Source organism: Pteronotus mesoamericanus, unplaced genomic scaffold, assembly GCF_021234165.1.
Source record: "Pteronotus mesoamericanus isolate MK-2021 breed Mesoamerican mustached bat unplaced genomic scaffold, CSHL_Meso_final contig_78, whole genome shotgun sequence".
Taxonomy (NCBI): Eukaryota; Metazoa; Chordata; class Mammalia; order Chiroptera; family Mormoopidae; genus Pteronotus; species Pteronotus mesoamericanus.
Genome location: NW_026555258.1, coordinates 18,448,896 through 18,470,975, shown reverse-complemented (window position 1 = coordinate 18,470,975; position 22,080 = coordinate 18,448,896). Strand labels below are relative to the sequence as shown.

The 22,080-nt window shown below is 38.9% G+C and overlaps 1 protein-coding gene across 2 annotated transcripts in view; it reads left to right on the top strand.

The window, feature by feature from the left end:
• Positions 1-22,080, top strand: part of UGCG (UDP-glucose ceramide glucosyltransferase) — a 33,307-nt gene that overhangs the window by 8,317 nt on the left and 2,910 nt on the right. For both annotated transcript variants that reach the window (XM_054584523.1, XM_054584522.1), the window contains exons 2-6: positions 10,788-10,929; positions 18,219-18,321; positions 19,045-19,146; positions 20,190-20,302; positions 21,634-21,812. In XM_054584523.1, the coding sequence (XP_054440498.1) occupies positions 10,788-10,929; positions 18,219-18,321; positions 19,045-19,146; positions 20,190-20,302; positions 21,634-21,812 (639 nt within the window). The remainder of the gene's footprint in view (positions 1-10,787; positions 10,930-18,218; positions 18,322-19,044; positions 19,147-20,189; positions 20,303-21,633; positions 21,813-22,080) is intronic.

Sequence of the window (22,080 nt, the reverse complement as noted above, 5' to 3'; positions counted from 1 at the left end):
TGAGCTCAAGTATCTCCCATGAATCCCGGTGGCGAGGCAGGTCCCCGCAGAGCTCTGTCAGCGCTCTCCTTACACCCTTTCCTCGGCCCGCGTGGCTGCTGCTTCTGCACCACAGCCTGCGCGGCTGCGTTTCCCTCCCTGCACCGGGCAGCATGGCAGAGTCCTGACTCCCGGCAGACACTGCTTCTGCCTTACACACCAGCCCTCGTGGCCAAATCCTGACTGCAAACTGCATAGCGGCTGGCTGCCTCCTCGCTCAGACCTCAGGGTCAAATCCCTTTTCAGACCACGTGGCTGCCTACCCCCTTCTCTCTCAGCTGCCCTTATTTTAAATGCTGGCCTGGAACTTCCTATGTGACCTCATATCCGGCCCCTCCTACAATGTGCTACTTTTACCAGTTCCCCCGTATCTTTTACCTTCTTTGAGCTGCCATCTTTAGTCAGGACAAGAGTTCCCAGTGACATAGGGGCCTCTGCCTCCCTGTCTCTCATGCAGGCATCATATAAACACCCACAGCTACATCAAGAGGCACTGTAGGCTCTGAAAGTCTCGTAGTCCTTTGGCCCTGGGTGGGCCGCAGTCCACAGGAAGGACACAGCTATCAACTTGCCATTGTTATGAAAAGTATCCTAACCACCATACTATCCACTCCCCCTTCCCTCAACCACGGGCTGTGGGGAATTTCTTCTATGTACTGGGGACCCCTGCTTCGCACCCCGTTACAGTATGGTTGAGGGTCTTCTGTGTTTCTGGGCAGGACCTGCTGAGACCACACCTTCTGCCGGGTGCCTTTCTTATTTAGTTGCAGTTAGCAAAATACCATGCTCTATTTTCCATACACTAGAGCTAACTGTTGTCACCAAAGGTTTCCTGAGTTGGGGAGGATTTGAGTCGGGGACAAGGGCAAAATTAATAATTAATAAAGATCTCCTGTTTGTTTTTTATGACAATGGAATCTTTTGTATCCTGGAGTGTATAAATCTATTATCTGGTGGAAGTAGTTTATGTTTTCATATAGAGTGAACTCACCATTCGTTACTTTGTGTTCAGCAGGGACTCTTTCTTGTATGTGCAGAATTCAGGTCGCACCGGAAGGTGTGCTTTGTGTTGCTGATGAAACCCCTGCGCATTCAGTGCCACTTTTGGAAAAGATTAAGTGCTGTGTGGAAGTCACATTAGTCATGACACATACCGATGAAAAGCACACAGGAACAGCCTTCCGAGGCACAATCATAAGGAACAACAGAAACCTTTAATCATTGGAAATTGTTGGCACGACTCTGTGAAGTTGGGAACCTGCTGATAGAGCAGTCAATCCAATTTTCTATGAAATATTAACAAGCTTGGTGGCATACAGCAGAGATAAATTCCCAGAGTCAGATCAGTTGGTTCAACTGAATCGCACAGCACAATCTAGGGCTGTAAAGCCAGGTGGACTTTGCCCTCAAGGAATTTGTATTCTTCGCAGCTGGAGCCAGGCGTCTGAGCCTCCCCGGTGGGAGGGGTGGCGCTCTGTCACCACTCTCCCCAAGGGTTTTCCTGGCTACCAGGCTTCCCTCCTGCTCAAAACTTCTATTAGAATGCAAAACTGTAAAGGAAAGCACTGGAAAATGGTCCAGACTATTAAACAAACTATTGAGTGAGTGAAGGAGTGAGTGGGGAGGTGTGCTAAAAGAGTAGAAGGGAATAACAAGAAGCTAAACCGGTGAAAAAAGACAGTAACACTTGAAGAGACTGAGATGTTAGGAAATAAAGCTCAACTAGGGGAAATAAAAGCATCCCATCAGTTCAAAAGGTGCACACCCTTACGCACAGGGGCAGTTAGGTTCACAAGGTAGAGCCTCTAGAAAGTCCAGCAGGACCCACCCCTGCGTATTTCTGTGACGTGCTCCCTGAGTCGCTGCCCTTCTAGCTCACAGTAAAGAACGGGACCCTGAAGGCCTCTCTCTTTTGTCTGTGATTCATCCCTCATGACCTTTCGGACTGAAGTTACTCTGAGATGGCACCCCGATGGTCCCCGCACTCCTGTCCTTGTCCTGCTGCTGACAGGGACAGACCGCTCTGCAGCAGCTGGCGGTGAGCACCTACCTCTCCCTCCTGGTCCTTGAGGGAGATGCGTCTTCATTACATAAATGGCATTTTTTTTTTTTTTTTTAACAGTGGTTCCAGCTCCTGAAAACTGCTCACTTACATTTCAGGATCATTTTATTCTTTCAAAATGAAACAAATTAAAACAGTTGACTAGCCGTAGAGGAGGTCTGTTCTTTTATACCCAATGTGTTCCTGAAAATGTAACCAAATCAAACTTGTGAAAACAAGCGGAGGTACATGTTAGGCAGAGAGAGTCTGTTTCAAGAGAACTAAGAATATTATTAAAATCCCAAATTATGTTTCTGCTGGTGGAAGCGCCTGGCACGCGTGCTGCCACGGATTGAGAGCTTTCCAGGTTATGGGGTGGGGCGCTCCCTTGGGCGCCAGGTAAGAAGGCCGCCTTGTAATCTTTGCTCTGGGGCTTTGTGCTGGGTAGGTGTGGTGATTTCATGGTCAACAACACAGCACAGAGTCTCTCCTGGTAGCCTCCAAAACATCAGTAATTACTTTGTACATTGTACCTGTTACTCTGTACGAAGTACCTGTACCTTATACATTGTACCTATGGGAGTTATATTACCTTTGCTTCTCAGCTCTTGGCAGGGTGACAACCTCTCCCTCTAACAGAGCCAAGTGAAGGGGGATTGTTGTGGTCCTGAAGGCAGAGGAATTAAGAAGAGCCAGGACTGTGGCCTGTGCCCAACTGAGAATCCACCTCATAGTTTAAAAGGAGACCTCAGTTAAAAAAAAAAAAAAAAGAGTAACAGGTCGTTGGTGGATAGTAATTTATGATATTTATGTCCTTCACTCTCATACGTGCATTGTTTTTACATTTTGGATGATGCCTATAGAACTTTAAATTGGTTCCTGAATATTAGGTGCAATTTTAACTCTGAATATAATTTTATCCTAAATAGTGGATGTAATCGGAACTTTGCATCAAATGTGTCTTATGCCACGTATTAACTTTTTCTTTTTTTTAACCATGATTTGGGGCTATTGGTGGTTCCCTTCCCCCTGTAATCTTTCCTAACACAAAAGAGTTGGTTTTATCGGTATGTTTTTTTAAACCAACATAATAGCCTAATATATAAGAATATATAAATCTTTAAATATATGAATTTCTAGTTCTTTCATTTTGGTGTAAGTCTCATCAATGTTCAACATCTTTCAATCTCTTATCAGAACTATGGTACTTCAGAGAAGTTACATTTGGTTGAAAATGTCCCTAAAACGAGCAGGGTTTTTAAAAATTACCAATAATAGCTATTATTAAATGTTTACTTGGTAACTGAACTCATCTATTTCTTACAACTTTTTTTTTATGAGGTAGGTACTGTTATCCACACTAAAGAACAAACAAAAAAACTGAGGTAAAGAAGCAGCTTGCCCAAGGGTAACACAGCTGTGAGGCTGCTATAGAAATCCAGGCAGTCTGCCTCCAGCCTAGGCTCTCATGGAACCCGAGGGCCGTCTGGAAAAAGTCCAGCCACTGACCATATACCGAGAACGGTTTGTGGGACACTGATATAACCTGGCAGCCAAGGAGAGTGGACTGGAATGTGCCTGCCTGAACAATGACACCTTCACTGTACAAGTCAGTGGGGGTGGTAGATACCATTGAGTGAGCATATGTACTGTGTGGCTATCGCATTCAAAATGACTGAGCAAGTAGAATAACAAATCTGTATCAAATTTTGCACGAAGCTTGAACATTCCTCCATGGAAACTATCTGGATGATTCAGAAGGCTGCAGCTACAACTGGCGATTGGCAGCTTCATCACAGCAACACGCCAGCTCATGTGTCCTGTCTCGTGCAAGAGTTTTTTTGTGAAACATCAGATCACCCAGGCGACTCAGCCTCCCTAACAGCCTAGATTTAGTGCCCTGCAACTTTGGGCTTTTCCTGAAACTAAAGGGAAGAGATTTCAGACCATCGATGAGATTAGAAAAATACGATGGGGCAGCTGATGGCGGCTGGGAGAACTGTGTGTGGTCCCAAGTTGCCTACTTTGAAGGGAACTGAGGCATCATTGTCCTATGTACAGTGTTTCTTGTATCTTCTATCTTCTTCAATAAATGTCTCCATTTTTCATATTACACGTCTGGATACCTTCTGGACAAACCTCATATACTGCCAGTGACAACCTAAAAATAATCCTGGAAGTAATCCATAGGGACAGGGTATCTGAATGGGAGTTTCTAGAGTTGCTGTGAACCTGAAGTTTCTGATTATTGGCAACATTTAGATTACTAAGGAGAGAGCCCCTGCTCTTTCCCCTGTACACCCTTCTCCCTGCTCATACCGCTTGTATTGTTTGTTCTTCACAGGCTTCTGCTTTTCAATGCATCCCATAACTGCTGATCTTTTCGAGTTTCCACCGCAGTCCTCTCCAGTCCTAGTCCTCCTAGGTCACTGGGGGGTCACTGCTGCCTGGGTCTCAACCCTGGGGACTGTGATTTAATTGGTCTGGGCATCATACAAATTTTTTAAAATCCCAAGTGATTTCCTTTGTGCTGTCAAGGTTGAGAACAACTGCCCTGGGCTATTTCTCCAGGGTCGTGGCCTCCACCTCTTGGCTTCAGTTAATTCTCCATCTCGCCCAGAACACACAATTCAACACTTCATTATGTTGCCCCACCTCCTACCAGCCTGCCCCCTTGACTTGAGCCTGATTTATAGCTCTTTCACTTTCAGAATCCCACAGAGGCTGATCACAGCCCTACAGATTAGTACTACTGCACATTCATGGTCTCAGATCTCAGCAAGCCCACAGTGCGATCTGGCAGTGCTTTGTTTCCATATTTAGCGCTGTCACCCGTTGCTGGCAGAACCTCTTCTGGCCTTCATCATCCTACCCTCATGCTCGTCAGCTTACTGTAAGTCCTACTTCACACTGTGGATCCTAACATGTCATTAATTATTTTTTATTATGTTTCTTTACACGTTGACTAGCTCCTTTCCCTTACCATGTATACTCAAGTATTAAAAAGTGAATTAAAGATTAAACTGAAAACCCCTTCCCCATCTAGTTTTTTGGCCCTTTTCCTCGCCCTCAGGTTTCAAAAGAAACCAGTGTCTGTTCACTGTTAGCTCATCTCACCTCCCATTCATGTGCTCTTTAAAGCGTTTTTATATCTACCCCTGCTCAGAGTGCTCTGAGCTCACCAAGTGCACAGGGGGCTAGTGGACATTTCACTCTTGTCTTGATGTTCAAGTGTTGTTCTTTCTGGAATCCTTTCAAAGACAAAATTACTAGCCAAATAAACCCTTTTGTGACTTGACTTTCTTTGTGATTATTTTTCTACTTTTCTGTGTCACTCACTCACTCACTCCTCATCTGCTTCATGCATTGCTAGTTCTGTAGTATTAGTGACATCAATTTGTGGCTACCTGCTCATGGCAGTGTTATACCTGGGTGTGTTAGGAATAATGCTCATCACCGTCTCCCGTCTCTTGTTGGGCCCAGGTGATGAGGCCGCCGCTAGTTTCCTGAACCCAAATCTGGGACTCATCCATGTGCCCTCCTCATTCTCCACGCCCTCATTGTCCACGGGCCAAGCCCCATGAATTCCGAATTCTTACTTTCTTTTTTATTTCCTTTGCCACTTCCTGCTAATTCTTTAGTTTATGCACCTATATGTTTCCTTTGGACCTTTATATACAGCATCTGGCACAGATATTGCCCCTTTTTAGTGACAAAATCTTTCATTACAAAATCATAAGCATGTAATTCTGTGATATAACAATATCACACTCAAGCACACCATATGACATTTTAGGTGAAATGTTCAAACTAAAACTACAAATTACCGCATGCATTTTATTACCCTACCAACCACCCTCAATCAGGCCTTACTTCTGCTGGACCCTGTATTTTCCCTCACCTTCTAACTCCCCTGCCTCTACTTTATTCTCTTAACTTCTGTAAATACAGAAATGATCCTTGTCCTTTTCTGGTGGTCTTTCATGATTATTTTTGCCTATGGGATGAGCTACAGGCCTTGTCAGTGAAACCAAGGAAGACTTTACGTAGCAGAGGTGAGTCTTAAAGCAGTGCCTCTCAAGCTTGAACAGACCTCTGAACCCCCCTGGAGATCTTGAAAAATGCAGGTTCTGTTTCAGTCGTTCTGTGGGTAGGGCCCGAGAGTCTGAATTTCCAGCAAGCTTCCAGGCGATGTCTGCTGCTGGTCGGTGGACCACAGTTGGGGGATGGAAGTCTTAAATGACCACCTCCTAGGAAAAGTCAGATGCTTCCTTCTGTGCACTCTCAAAGGAGTCGAAACCTAGGTCCTTTAGAGTCCATTTTACATGGCATTTCTAGAAGCTTGTACAGAAGTGCTTCTGCACACGAAGTGGCCTGTGCACTTGTGATAACCACTTCTAGTCTAAACACATGAATTGCTGTAATGGTTACACGCACGCACGCACGCACGCACGCACGCACACAGCCTGAAAATAAGAAAGGAAAATCTCCAGGTCCCAGAAATGAAGAGAGAACGCAAAGCAGTGAGTTGGACTTGTCTGCTCATTTTAATCCCAGTGAGAGTTCTGAGGGTTGGTTTCCAATTATTGATTTTTCTGTTTATTATTAGCTATGTTTTCCTGATCTTTGCATGCTTGGTAATTTTTTATTAGATGTCAGACATTGTGCATTTAACTTCGCCAGCTGCTAGACATTGGTGTATTCCCGGACTTTCAATTCCATCTCTTCATTCGAGGGGTGTCTGCTGGGTCCTGCTTGGGTTTCCCTTCCCTGGCCGCAACCTGAACAAGATCTCACAGCAGGGTGCTGGGGTACTGGAGGGCTCCCCTCCTTTGCTTTCCGAGCCTTAGGAATCACTGTCCCTTTTTACCTGATTGCCAGTATCTTAAAAACCACCGCTTTCTATATTTGGTCTGATTTTTTTAAAAAACTGTTTCAGGTGTGAGAATGAACTGTCCCTGTTTCTTCACCTTGTCCAAAAGTTGAAGTTCTGGGTGGTGGGAGCGGGGAGGCCAGGGTTTTGATACTTACATGAGGATTTATGCAGAGACAAGACTGCAGGCTGTTCATAATGGCCGAACCCTGGAGAGAACCCAAATGTCCGTCAACAGAAGTAGATAAGTACAATGTGGTTATATTAATACAAGGAATACTGTGCTGAAATGAGAGTGAATGTAACCACAAAGATGAATCTCATAAACAAGCATATCCTATGGGGTTGTGTTTAGATTAAATTTTAAAACCAGCAAAATTAGTCTATGGTGTTAGAATTCAAGACAGTGGTTACCCCTCAGTGGAATAAGCAGAAAGGGACATGCAGCGACTTCTGGGGTTCTAGTCATACTCTGTTTCTTGATCTGGGTACTGGTTACATGGATGTTTTACTTTGAAGAAATTCATCAAGCTGTATAGTTTATGTGACGTTGTGTATGTTGTACATCCATTAAAAGTACTTCTCCACCCCGAAAAGGTCAGGGCCTTAAGCCACATGCATGATAAGAAGGTAGACCTGGATTCCCAGTATAGAACGTGAAACTGAGAAAGTACCCAGGATCCTAGAAGAAAGCAAGCACACCGGTCCAGGCGGAGGATAGGAACGGGCATCCACAAGAAATCCTGTGTCACGTGTGGGTGTGGAAAGCTCAGGCTCACACTGTTCAGGCGATGCAGAAACCATGACCTGAAATGCTTATATCAGAGCTGGCTGCAAAAGCAGGGAGCCTTGAAGGGCCCTGTCAGAGCCACTCATTGAACGGGCCCACCTGCCGGACAGCACCACTGCGGCCACTTTTGCGCTACCGGGCATATGGTGCTGTCAACAGTTCGCTTCCCCGTGAGCCTGGAGAGGGCTTCCTTGTTGATGGTGAGTCAGAATGCGTCTTCGATAAAATACGTCGTGCTCGATGTGAAAGGCTCTTCAAGGGATAGGAGATATATCTGTATTAGGATTTAAAGTAAACTGTCTTAATGAAGATGGGGAAGAAGGGAGAAATAGGATCAGCACTTGACTGTTTAGCACTGTTTCAGTTATCCGTGGTTTTATACTAAAACATGTCAGTCAGTGGGCGAGGTTTCCCTGTAATTGGTCTTCACCGCACGTGCATGTTTTGATACAGTTTGTCAGCACTTAGTAATCATACAGTGGGACCAAGGGATGAAAATTCTCAGACTCTTTGATGATTTCGTTGTCTTTACATCTCATGCTCCCTAGGCTGCGTTCTGGATGTGTCTTCAAATCTAGAGGCCAGATCTCTTTTAAATTGGCAATCTTCTTTTCACCTGTCTATTGAGTTTCAAATGTCAGTGATTGTAATTTTTACTTCTAGATATCGTCGTTCTTCTCATCTCTTCGCGGTCACATACGATGGTCTCTCTCATTCCATCTCTTGGGTTTTGTTCCAGCAGCACAGGTAGTTTGCCTCCTGGGTTCCAAAGCCATGTGGTTAGGTGTTCTCCAGAGAGACTTTTTCCTTTTATTCCTCTTCACTCAAGACTGAGTCCAGGACAGGCAAGCTTCCCCGTTTTTTACTTTGCCTCGCAGTGATGCCATATTTACACAGCGTTCCCTGAACAGATTTTCTGTGATTCTTGTCTCAAGTTTGTCACCATCTCTAGGTCATCAGGCACCAACAGATGGCCATGGGGCAAGCAACAGTGGCAGCATACATTGACTTAGAGGGTTTTCCTTTCTGTCCTGGAGGCTATCCCTTCTTTTCCTAACAGTCCAGTCCTGTATTTAATAAAATGCTTTTAGTGTACTTGTATATAAAAAGGGGGGAGAAAAGTATAAATATTATATAAGGATTTGTGTATATATGTATGTTTGGGCATGTATATGTATTAAAATCTCTGAAGGCTAAACAAGACACTAATAATACTGGGGAGGTGGTGATAGGAATAAGGCAGATGGGGACATGAATTTCTTAATATTTTTTTGTGATTTGAGCCAAATGGTGTCTATATGACCAGTTTATTAAATATATTAATAAACACTATATTTTAAGTATACAGTGAATTAAGTATATAATAAAACTTCCCTCCCCCAGCAATCTAGATGTTCTGTATGGGGTGAGTTTCTCTAGACATCTAGTCTACTATTTTGTTAGAAATGGAATAGTGCTCATTTTTGTGGCTAAATGAATTTTAGATCATAGAGTAACCTCTGTCCAGTCCTCTCGATCAACTCTGTAGATCAGCATTTTCCAACCTACCAGTGGTAACGGATCAGTTCTTTAAAATTTTTCAATCTGTCATGGACTGATACAATAAAAATTAATTATTGATTACGTGCTTGGATTGCCTGGCATTGTCAAATTGCTACAAAAGTTTCTAGGTGCTTTCTCTCTATTTCTTCTCATCACAGACCAGTCAAAAACACCGTGGATGAGCCCTCACTGAGCAGCCCTCCTGTAGGCGATGCTCCATTATTGGCGTTTGGCGTCATGGATATGAAATTGATACACCGTCTTTTAAATTTCTTGTTGGTCTAAAGTTTTTTCCATTGGTGGTAACCTGTTTTCTTTCTGTAAAGATGCTTGTTTGTCTGACCGTACCTGAAACATTAGGCGTTTACTAGGGTACATCTCTGTCTGTGGCTGGCGGCTCTGGGTGATAGTACTGGCATACTTCCAGAAGTTATTCGTGGATGAATAGTGCATTTCATCAAACCTAAGATGCATTCATGCCGGTGTTTTCTTGATCGTCTAAAAGGTCTCATTGGTTGGTTTTCAAGCTACTAAGTTAGCATACCAGCAACTGTAAGATGTCATTGAGTTCAGAGATACTAAAATGTGAAAGAATGTGTGGCTGAAGCAGCTTGCAGGTGGCCCCGTGATTGTTCTAGCCTCTGTGGAGAGCTTGGAGACTTTCTTATAAGAAGGAAGGAGGAGGCAGCCTGTGGTGACTTCCTTTAGACATCTCACCACTCTGCTGAGTGGCATCTCATTTCTTTATTGTGGCAGCTTGGCCTGACTTCCCTTCTGAGGAGCCCAGTGCAGCAACACCTTTGGGATGGACCAGCACTGAGAGCCTTGACCAACTCCTTTGTGAATGGGTGGCACTGGTGTATTTTCCAGTGTCACAAATACACATTGTTCTCATCACTGAGATTTTTTTTTCTTATTTCAGCTTCCCCCTGGTCCATCTCTGCCATTTGGAGCTTGTGAATATTGGGAGTTCAGCTCATCATACCATTGTCTTGCTTGATCCATGGGGCGGCTTACTGCTTCCTTCAGTTGTGTTATCTGGACTGTTGGTTATACAAATTTTCCTAATTTTTTCTGGTTACCCTTCGTATTTTTGTGGTGTAGGTAGGGATGTTAATTCCCCCACTATTTTATAGTTCTTTGGCCAGTTTGATGGCAGTGTGGGAGGAAGAGCAGTTAATGTGTGGGCTAACTTGTTTTTTTGCCATGTATTTATTGAATGTCTGTGCCTGGCATAGGTCTCAGCACTGAGAGTACAGCAGTAGACAGTGGTCTTCAGTTCTGGCCTTCATTGGACTGTTCCTTCCGCTTAGTTCTGGTTTTCCTAAACTGGAAGCTTCCCTGGTTCTACTTGCCTTCATTTTCAGATATCCTTATAGGAGAATGCCCATTAAAAAATAATTTAACTTAAAATTTAATAATTCTTTACAACTTGGTGCATACTATATAGATTGGGCACTTAGGTAGTCTCCAAAAATAATGCATACAACCTTTGCCTTTAGGCGATTGCACCTCAACAAGAAGGCAACGGACAAACAGCCGTATAGCAAGCTCCCAGGTGTGTCTCTTCTGAAACCACTGAAAGGAGTGGATCCCAACCTCATCAACAACTTGGAAACATTCTTTGAATTGGATTATCCCAAAGTAAGTACCGTATTGTCCTCATTAGAAATGAGATAGGCTATGCTTGCACGCATGCACACGCTCTCTCTCCCTTTCTCTCTCATGTTGAATTCTTAAAGAGGCATTTTGACATTCTGTAACATGAAGGGATGAAGAATTCATGATGATGTCAACCTCAAAATTTATGCTGTAGCAGCAGTTGTCAGAGGACAGAAATAAGATGTGGGAGATGTAAATTCCTTTTTTAACCTACCCTGTGTGTCCCTCCGAATTAGAAATCCGCAAGTAAGTCTCCTGGAACTCGGTGTTAAGGACACGGTCGTTTGAACATAAAGTCTTGTTCCACGAGAGTCCCATGTGAACAGTAGGAAGAAGAGGAGAAAGTGAAGTGAGAGTGAAAAAACATGGCTCCTTGAGCTGAAGTGGGATGCAGGACAGATAGAACTCAATGGGAACCCCCTTGAAAATCTGGCTTTGAGCCAAGAACAGGTTTCAATTAGTGGTAAGGTGGGGCCTTCATTATACCTAGTTTTCAATTTATTTACTTTTCTGAGTTTTAATACCTAATTGCATTGCTCATATCATTTATCTGTATGCTCTGTGTGGCAATTCACTCAGTGTACTTACTCCCTTCATTGGAGAACTTCCTGGAGATGGGAGGATTCTTTTTATCTCTTCCCTTTAGTTTCTTAGGAGAAATTAATGTTCCTTGATTTTTGTAGTTAGCGTTTTGGGGTTTTTTTGCAGCTTTTTTAATTGCCTGTTTGAGACACTGCTTTTGAAAGCTCATTCTGGTGGTGGTAGATTACTTATGAGAAGGATGTTTCTTTAAATTTCTACTTGCTTGATTCTTAGTCCAGTTTAATCTTCCCTCTGTGGACTCTATTCACTTGCCTTAATTTTTCCCCTTGTTGCCTCAGTTTTTCTGTAGTTTTTGCCACTTGGAGACTCTTCTCCTTTTATTTCTTTAGCATAGTGGAGCCCAAGTAGTCAGAAGGAAAATGGTATATACAGACCACACTTCTCGTGGTGACTGGTTTTCATGCTCTTATTTTTTTTTCTTTTAGCCCTAATTTTTATTTGTAGCACTAATGAAAAGAATAGAAAAGATACAGACATGATAGCCTTCTTGCAGCCCTTAATTAAGTATGTTGACATGAATATCATTTAGTTATTTTTTTAGTGTTGTTATTGCTTTCAGAGTTTGGAGTCTAGGTATTTAAGCTAATTTGAAGCAAAAAAAATTACATATCTCTTCTAGTTTGTGTGTTAATATATAGTGAATAATTTTACCGATCTGAATTATATGCATGTATTTATCTATCCAATAAATTAATATGTAATTTTTAAAAAGAAGAAGATATGTACTTGATTATAATTAAATTTCAAGGTGGTAGCATTGTTAATAATCATATATAAGTTTCAGGTGTGCAGCTTTATAATGCCATCATTTGTACATTCCTTTGTGTGCTCCCTGCCTAAAAAGTCTTAGTTTCCTTCCGCCACCACAAGCTTGACCCTCCTTACCCTCTTCATCCTCTGCCCAGCCATCTTCCTCTCTGTGACCACCATATTATTGACTGTGTCTATGAGGTTTTTTTGTTCATTTGTTGCCTATGGTAACCCACCATATTGTTGACTGTGTCTATGAGTTTGTTTGTTTGCTCATTTATTGCTTTTTAATTTAGATCCCACAAATGGGGGAAATCACATGGTTCTTGTCCTTTTCCATTTGACCTGTTTCACTTAATGCTCAAAGTCCATCCATGTTTTTGCAAATGACAGTATTTTATCTTTTTTTATGGCTGAGTTATACTTGATCTTTTTTCAAATTAAAAATGTAAAAATTGACCTTTTATAATTCAGGAAGAATTATAAAAATAAAATTAATTGTAAAATAAATTTTGCAATAAGATAAATGCAAGTTTTTCAAGCCCCACATTGTATAAGCAAATGCAAAGGAGAATTTATTTCTATGAATGAGAGAGTATTTTCATTGATTATGAGTAAATCTTAGAGCATAGCTAAGAATCATATGAATTCATCCTTGTAAAACTTAGTGTCACATTTCAGGTTTTAACCATCATCCCGTTCTTTCCCCTTTTCCCACTAAACCATTTTTAAAATCTAATTATGGAGTTTCTATGTTGCAACTCTTGTGAAATGATAGTTATGGAATTTAAGTGGTTGCAAAAGTTAGTGTGGGTTTTAATTGTAGAAAGAGTTTTTAAAAATAACTCCAGGAACATACATAGCCATTAATTATGAACATTTGGGATGAATCAATAATTGTTTTCTTGCTCTGAATTTTTTTAAATTACAATTTGGAATTATGTTGAGCTCGAGTCTTCATAGTTCTTTTTCCACTTAAATTATGTCATCAAGGCATTTAAATTGGCTTAGGAGAAAGCTATTCCGATACTTTTATAAAATGAGTTTATGCAAGGGATTGTTTTTATTCCTTTTTAGATCACAATTTTATTTTCTAATTGTAGAAGTATTGTTAGCCATGTAAACAGAAAATTTAGAAAGCAGAGGAAAAGCACAAAGTACCTGCAATCTAAGGGAAAACTTCGGTCTCACAGCATTTTATTTGCTTTCTTTTTTTAAGAGTTTGTTTATTTTTAGAGTAGGGGAAGGGAGGGAGAAAGAGAGGGAGAGAAACAGCAATGTGAGAGAGAAACAACGATCCATTGGTTACCTTTCACACACCCCCAACTGGAGTCCTGGCCCACAACCCAGGCATGTGTCCTGACCAGGAATCAAAATCCGGGACCTTTTGGTTTGCGGGATGGTGCCCAACCCACTGAGCCACACCAGTTGGGGCTTATTTGCTTTTTAAAAAAACACTGAATGCTATTTATTTTGCCAGATAATTTGCATGCATTGTCAAATACAACGGCAGATGTTCCACAAGAGACTGAAGTTAAACCACCAAAACATCACACAAATCTGAGTATGGACAGATGACCCCTTTGTGTCCCCAAGGAGGCACGTAGTTATAAAATGAACATTCGTGTGTATGCCAAGCCCAGTGCACTTTAATATTTGCATTTTGTCAAGTGTGAACATTGGTTTTCAAAAGTGTGGAAACATTTTCATTCTTGACATAACTTTTTCTTCTGTCATTTGATTTGGAAATTATAGGCCATTTGGGAAAAAGAACATTAGGTTGAAATTTTAAAATTTTATTTAATTTTGGACATGAGCAAGATTTACTACTGGTACTGGTTCTGAATTTCTAGGTTTAAATTTCAGTGAGATTATTACTAATTACCATGAAAGATTACTGGTATTTAAATATCTTATAACGCTACCTACTATTGATACATATTCCTTGATTTAAAAATTATTACTTGGAAAAAATATAAGAATGAAAAAGTGATACAATTCATTCCTCATGAAATTGAGTGTTCCTTTGGCATCTCATAGAAGGCATTTGGGAGAGATTCAGCAGTAGCAGGGAAATGCAGTAGTCTGCATCTAACGCAGCTTGATGGCTTTACTTCAGTGAATTCTGCATATGAAGAATTTTTTAATTAATAGTTATTAACAGAGCTATGGTCATTTTGATTTTTTTTTCCTGCAAATACATAATTGGTTTAAAACATTACAAGTCCAGTGACTGTTTGAATTCTTTGTTTCCAGTGGTGTAGCTGTCCTTAAGAGGAAATGGTTTTTTAACTGAATAGTTTTTCAACAAAGAATTAAAGATCAAAAGTAGGATTAATTAGTGAAAGATGAAGCCCACTACATGTAATAAAACTTCTAAGTCAGAAAGATTTGGGGTTTTTCAAATGAATTTCAAGAACTGTGTAAACTACCTAATTTTTAAAAGTAGGTAAGTGTTTAATAATGTCTAAACTTTAAATTCAGAGTGGTTTTCTTATAAAACATTTCCTGCCTGGCATCAATCTTTCCACTCAGAAGTTACCCTAGGATAAGTGCCTTGGCTTAACAATATATTCATTGCCTGCTCTGTGCCAGAGAATGTCCTAGGCATTTGGGATCTAAGTCCATCCATTCTGTCACAGAATTTATGTACTACTGTAATCCAGATGTCATCATCAGATTTTTCTATAAACATGATGCTTAGTTATTTATAAATAATTAAAGATAGTCCCACTTGACATGCACTGTAATTGATTAATATAGTAAAATATTTTTCTATTTTAAGAGGATATTTTATGTTGTTTTCTATAGTAAAAATTTTATATTTCTAATGTCTACAGAGTTTAATCAATGAGGAAATTTTTTCTAATACTATTTATACACCTAAATCTAATATTTTTATTAATACTACTTTTTATTCAAAAGCAGAAAAAGTAACATTCACGATTATTTCAGTTTCAGTTATTCAGTTCTTAAATATCAAAGGGCTGAATTACAGTAAGTTGGTTTTCCTATACCTCTGTTGTTCTCAGCCTTTTAGTCAAGTCACTGTTTGGGAGAAAAAGGTAAAATTGGTCAGTTTAGCTAAAGATTTGGTGGAGGCTAACCTTCTCATCCTAAGTGCTTGAGGTTTATTTCTCATTTAGAGTGGAATTTACTATACCTTATATCCCTTTCAGATTTATGAAGTATATGTTTTCTTGAGATACTTATTTTTAATAAACATTGTATTTTTGAACATATATTTGTACCTAATCCTTTAGATAGTATAAAACATCTGAAAAATTAATTTTGTGTTAGCTAAAAAAGTCTTTAACCGATTTAATATCTGTGTTTCACCAATTGTAGTGTAGATGGAGTGGTTTAACTATTTAAAACAGAGAGCCTTAGCAAACTTAGGCAATTATCAGAGCTGAAAAATGAAGATTCCTGGCTGAAATCTAATACTTTAGAAAACACTTGAAATGCTACCTACAAATTGGTATAACTTTAAATATCAGAAACAAATAAGTGAAAGATGCATGCTTTATAATAAAAGTCTGAACATTTTTTTGATAATGTGAATTGAGCTTAATTTGCACAAAGGCTAATCAGAAGGTATTTGTTTTTATTTAAAATTAAGTTGAAGATGTGTAATCAATAATAATAAAAACTTTAAGCCTTCAATTTGAATAAAGATAAACTATACACACTCTCTTACTTATATTAACACCATATACTTATCAAAAATTTTTTGCTGTAACCAAGTATAACTTTGTTCCTTCCCATTGAGTACATTTCTAGTACGACACTCTAAAGTTTCCTTCTGCTGGGGAGAAAGGCTAAGATTAGCCTTTTAATTCTATTTTATGGACTTGTATTGCTTATAAACATTTTCTTTCACTAGATTCACTCATACCTGCAGAACAGCATACATTATAAAAACATTAAAGAAACTGCTGTTTGGGAAAACAAGGAACCTCTTTAGAGCAAGCCTAGCAGAGTAGCTCACTGAAGTTGGAAAGCTAATTGTTGCTAATTCCCCTTTTTAATCTTCATTGTTAAGGTCAAACCTTTCGGCTGCTCACCCAAACATTGTTTAGAAAGTCAGGCTGGGATGATGGCTGACACTTTACAGGACTCAGAGTGAACCCTTTGGGAAATTTCAGGGGTGCAGCAGGAGTGGGACCCTTCCACTTCGTAGATTTTTATCTGGTCTCAGGAAACTTGGTAGCTGTAAAGTTGGCTTCGATACCTTTTGAGTGACAATTTGGTCATTCAGTGTTAAAGGTAGATAATTGGGTAGAATATAAGAAAACATTTTCTTCACTTGAAAAAAATCTGAACTCATCATCTTCTTCATGGATCTTTGTCGTCTTTTGTGCTCAAATGACTAATTTCTAAATTGCCAATTTTTGCTGAGACACAGATATATTAAGCAGACAGTAACTACTGTGTTCAAGGGCACTGTAAACATTTTATTTCCACTTTTTATTTGTGTATGATTATCAATGGAAGTAAATAAAATAGGCCTTCCCTTTACCCGAGTTAAGTCCCTGCATGTTAGACACTTGAAATGTTGTGTCCTTAGTTCTTTATTTTTTACAACACAGAGTTTTGTTATTTTTTTATGGAAATAATTCACCTCCCTCTTTTGCTTAAAAATGTCCAACCTGTTTTAGAAAGAGGGTTAGTAGGAAATTTGTCACTGAGTCATCAGGAATTTATTACTGCTTCTGAAAAAAAAAATTGCTACTTAGAATACATGTCCCACAAAATACCAAAGTAGCATCTTTGTATGTGAAAGCAAATATTTTAAAAAAAATTTAGTTTACTAAATGATAACTTAGAGCTCAAGATTTTATAAACCTAGTTATATGTCAAAGTCACCCAGAGATTAATTCAAAAGTATAATACCGGGGTCCAGTCTTAGACTCTTTTTAAAATATACTAAATGTGCCAGAGTAGCTGTGACACAGCCAGTTAAGTGCTAAGAAATGACTTTTTAAATTTACTGTCAAAGAATAAACATAGCACTGGACACACACACAGATATCTATATCTATATCCTGATTATTTTCATATATCCAAAGTATTTTTGTTGTTAAAAAGCTAAGCACGCTTTTCAAGATGACACATTTCGAATCAAATCAAATTCTATTTTATTTCCAAAAATTACTATACTACAACAACAAAAAAATCTAATCTCACTTTGTCCTTTTCACGTGAAGAGTTAGCAAAGCCCTTCAAATTGATCGTATTGGGATTCAGTGTGTGATTTATTGCACTTTCATGAAATAATCAGTTTAGAGGCAAGGGTCTGGAGAATGGAGGATGTGTTTGTTTTGCTTTCCACATTGCTTTTCACACTGCTTGGCACCGTGTGAACATTTAGTATACCTGCAGTAAGGAAGGGCATGAGCTTGAGATCCTATTTAATTACTAGGCCATGCCTATCATGGAATGGCAAGACTTGAACCGCGGGTGCCGCCAATCTCTTCATTATCTCTTCAGCTTGCAAACAGGTGCCTGTTCTGAAGAAGTGGCTCTGATTTACAGCCAACACTTAATATCATAAGTGTTTGCATCCCTTATGAGTGCTCTCTTAACTTTTAAACTGTGTGTACAATTGCTTGTTTTTCCTAATGCCTTTTTTTTTTTTGAGGGGGGAGGGAGGGAGAAAGAGAAACATCGATTTGAGAGAGAAAAATTGATCAGTTGCCTCCCACACACACCCTGACTGAGGATCAAACCCACAGCCCAGGCCTGTGCCCTGACCGGGAATCAAACCCGCAGCCTTTCCGGTTTACAGGGTGACACTCCAGCCCACTGAGCAGCACCAGCCAGGGCCTTAATGCTTTTTGATCAATGAGTAAATACTAACAACTGCGTCATTTTGTAAAAGAGGTTAATTTACGTATAATGTGTTCTTTGACTAGTATGAAGTACTCCTTTGTGTACAAGATCATGACGATCCAGCCATTGACGTATGTAAGAAGCTTCTTGGAAAATATCCAAATGTTGATGCCAGATTGTTTATAGGTAAGTTACAAATTCCACAATAACTATTTGCTTTAATTGTATTAGATAGCACTAGTCTTTGCTTTAAACTGTAGATTAAGGTGTTAGCCACAAATTGAAATTATTGGCATGTTTGCGTTATGCGTGTTTGTTGGAGTAGCAAAAGGTGTTGATATCCTTATGAGAATACTTAAGTTATAAAAACAAAGGGATTTTTTTCATATCTGGGGTTAATAAAATACCAAAAAATCACCCCAAATTATGTGTAACTCAGCAATCAGATATAAGAATCTGTTATTTTTGCTTCTTTAATATTTTCACTGTGTGGCCTTTTCTGTATCTCATTCGCTATAATTGGGAGTTAGCAATAGAATTCACTCTTATTTTGTTTCAAAAAAAAGTATTTTTCCAGAAGCTTGTAGGCTTATTCTAAAAACTTTTGTAGAGATGTATTTTCCATTAAGTATTGATTTATGCTTACTATTAATACAAAAACTTAATAATTAGAAAGCAAACTAATAAATTTTTTAAGATAAATGATATAATTAATTCTCTTTTGAGAATGAACTTTTTTCTAAGTATGTCTTCATGAATAATAAAGAATATAAACTGTAATATTAAAGTATGTTCATTTCAGTTATTAAATATACAAGTACTTTCACTTCTCTCTACCATGTACCTGTAGAATAGAAAATATTTTCAGTGTTTCATGAATTTTTCACTGCTGTACCTTTAAAATTTTAGGTGGCAAAAAGGTTGGCATTAATCCTAAAATTAATAATCTAATGCCAGGATATGAAGTTGCAAAATATGATCTTATCTGGATTTGTGATAGTGGAATAAGAGGTGAGTTTTTTCTCATTTATTTTACAAAACTTACTTCGCTATTCTGTAATATTGTTATTTTCTAATTAGCTTGAGTTTCTCCACCTCAACGCTGTTGACGTTTTGGGCTGGATAATTCTTTGTTGTTGAGGTGGTCCTGCCAGACGGTTAGCACCCACTAGATGCCAGTGTGACAACCAGAAATGTTTCTAGATAGTGCCAAGTGTCCCGCTATGGGCCAGCATTTCAGAACCGCTGCCGTAGAATATGCATATTTAAGGTCCCAATACATTTTTATGTAATAGATTTATTTCTTAAAGACTTGAAGGAAATAAAAATGAAGTCATGTAAAGTATGAGATGTTTGCTCTTTGAAGGTGGAACAATGATTTAAAATTTTTGTATTACAAATTTGTGTAATACAGAACTCAAATTTGAAAATTAATAGACATGTGGCACTCCTAATTTATCAGGATCATTACTTCTCTATCAGAGATTATGTTCATCACATTTGGTGTCTAAAGTTATATATTATCATATATTCATTATGTTTCCAGTGCACAAATCTCTGTCAAATATAATCCTATTTGATTCCTGTAAGCCACTTTATGAGACAGGATATCTCATACCCTCCAAGAAAGTGTGGGCTCATTCCCTATGGTGAGGAATGGAGGAGCCATCCTAAGAGCTGACGTCCTTTGACCTTGGATCCTGTAGCTTTTGACTTGGACACGTTGTCTGTTACTCCAGTTTGGAGGATCTGAAAGGGGGGGTAGTAAAGTTTTCAGGGTATATCTGCCTCTGTTCTATATTAGATATACACTGGCCTAAAAATGTATAGGGTAAATTAGCTAATCATAAATTATTCCTCTTTGAAATTGTGTATTCTACTCAGAGAGGTGCGTTTGAGATTTACTTCATTAGATCCAAATGTCAAAAAGAATGTAATTTTTAAAAATAGTTTTGCTAACAACTCACCAAATAATATTGTACATTAGTGGGCATTTCACCAAAAAGAGTTTTTTTCTTTCTCTCCCTTGCCACCTTTTTGTCTTTTTTGTGTAGTACTTCCAGACACCCTCACTGACATGGTTAACCACATGACGGAGAAAGTGGGCCTGGTTCACGGGCTGCCTTATGTAGCAGACCGACAGGGCTTTGCCGCGACATTAGAACAGGTAAGCACGATGGGCATAAGTAATACTCTGGTCATCAGATTCCTAATCGCCCAGAAGCTTGACTGCTCTGAGAGTCGGGATGACACTTTGGACAGGACTAATTGTCAGCTAATCGAATTGTTTAGTTAAGGAAACTCTGAGTAGTTACTTTAAAATAAAATACGTTTAATTCTTACATGCCACCTTGTGTTTTTCTTTTAGAAATAGCCCAGTTGATTTATATGTCGATGATAAGGATCTCCTCTCTGGCCCCCATAGTTCAAGTTTAACCTACCATACTTAGAATGAATGGAAAAGACCAGAGGAATTACTCTGTTCTGTAAAGAAATCTTTGGAGCCTCCAGCAAGGCCCTAATTCCACCTCATTTCTCAGACCTCACTTAATAACTGCTTGAGACGTATATTCCTGGTCTTAGAAATTTGGTTCAATTGAGTACCACAAAGGGCTTCAGTATAGTCTGGACTTGGGGTAGGTAGCAAGAATCATATTCTTAATTTCCCCGATGATTCTCTTGCTCCATGTTGTGTGCATAACTCTTGCCATTGAGAAAGATCACTGCTTTCTACTTCAAGCCAATTAGAAAAAGCAGCATATCTAAGATTCAAATAATAAATAGGGTTTTATGTCTATTAAGTAGGGCAATGACCATCTTAGTCTACCATTAATTTAGCAGCTTGCATGTCTCATGACTTCAGAGCATATCTAAGGGAAGGGCAGTAAAATGGGAGACAGGATCCCAATTGAGGTGAAGCTTGGTGACTCAGGGGCAGAAAATAGCTAGCTGTGAAAGGATACAAGAAAAGGAGTTGAGAAATATGACTGTCCTTTAGGTTGATATAACTGTAGGTGATGTTTGTGTATGTATGCATGCATAAAAATGTATATATACATACATACACACAGACACCTATGTATGTAGGTGTGTGTGTCTAATTTACAGGATGTTAAATATTTGTTAATATTTTTTATGACAATTAGTGATATTTTACCTATCTCATTTTATACCTAAATTAAGTTTTATTTGGATAAATCTTTGAATCTTGCAGTTTTAGGGAAGATAATATTTATTTTAAAATAGAATATGCTTTTCCCTAGAAGTAATAATAGGATAATAACAGGAGTAGTCAACCAAATAAATTACTCACTGCCTAGAATATGTAAACACTATTTTGCACCAATTTTTATTCAGGTAGTTTATGTATGAATAATAGGATTTTCACTCAATCATACTTAAAAGAAATTCATTAGGAATAAGAGTTTATAAACACCAGACCTAAAATTCTAATTGTATAATACATATGTCTTGGGGTTTGTTTGTTTGTTTTGGCAGGTATATTTTGGAACTTCTCACCCAAGGTCCTATATCTCTGCCAATGTAACTGGTTTCAAATGTGTAACAGGAATGTCTTGTTTAATGAGAAAGGATGTGTTAGATCAAGCAGGAGGGCTAATAGCTTTTGCTCAATACATTGCTGAAGATTACTTTATGGCCAAAGCAATAGCTGACCGGTAAGAAAACTAAATTACATTAGGCTACCATATATTTAGTACCTAACTGCTATTGGTTTATTCTGTTTGTTAAACCCCTGAATTAAGGGCTTTGTTATTTTATTTTTTATTTTTTGTTTTTTGCTAGTGAATACAAAATAGCTTAATATTTTTAGAAAGTAATTTCTAAAAATTATTCATAGATAATGTTATACTAATGAAGCAGATAAATGTTCTGATCCATCTACACTCATCAGATTAATGGGGTTTGAAGCAATTAAAAGAAAAT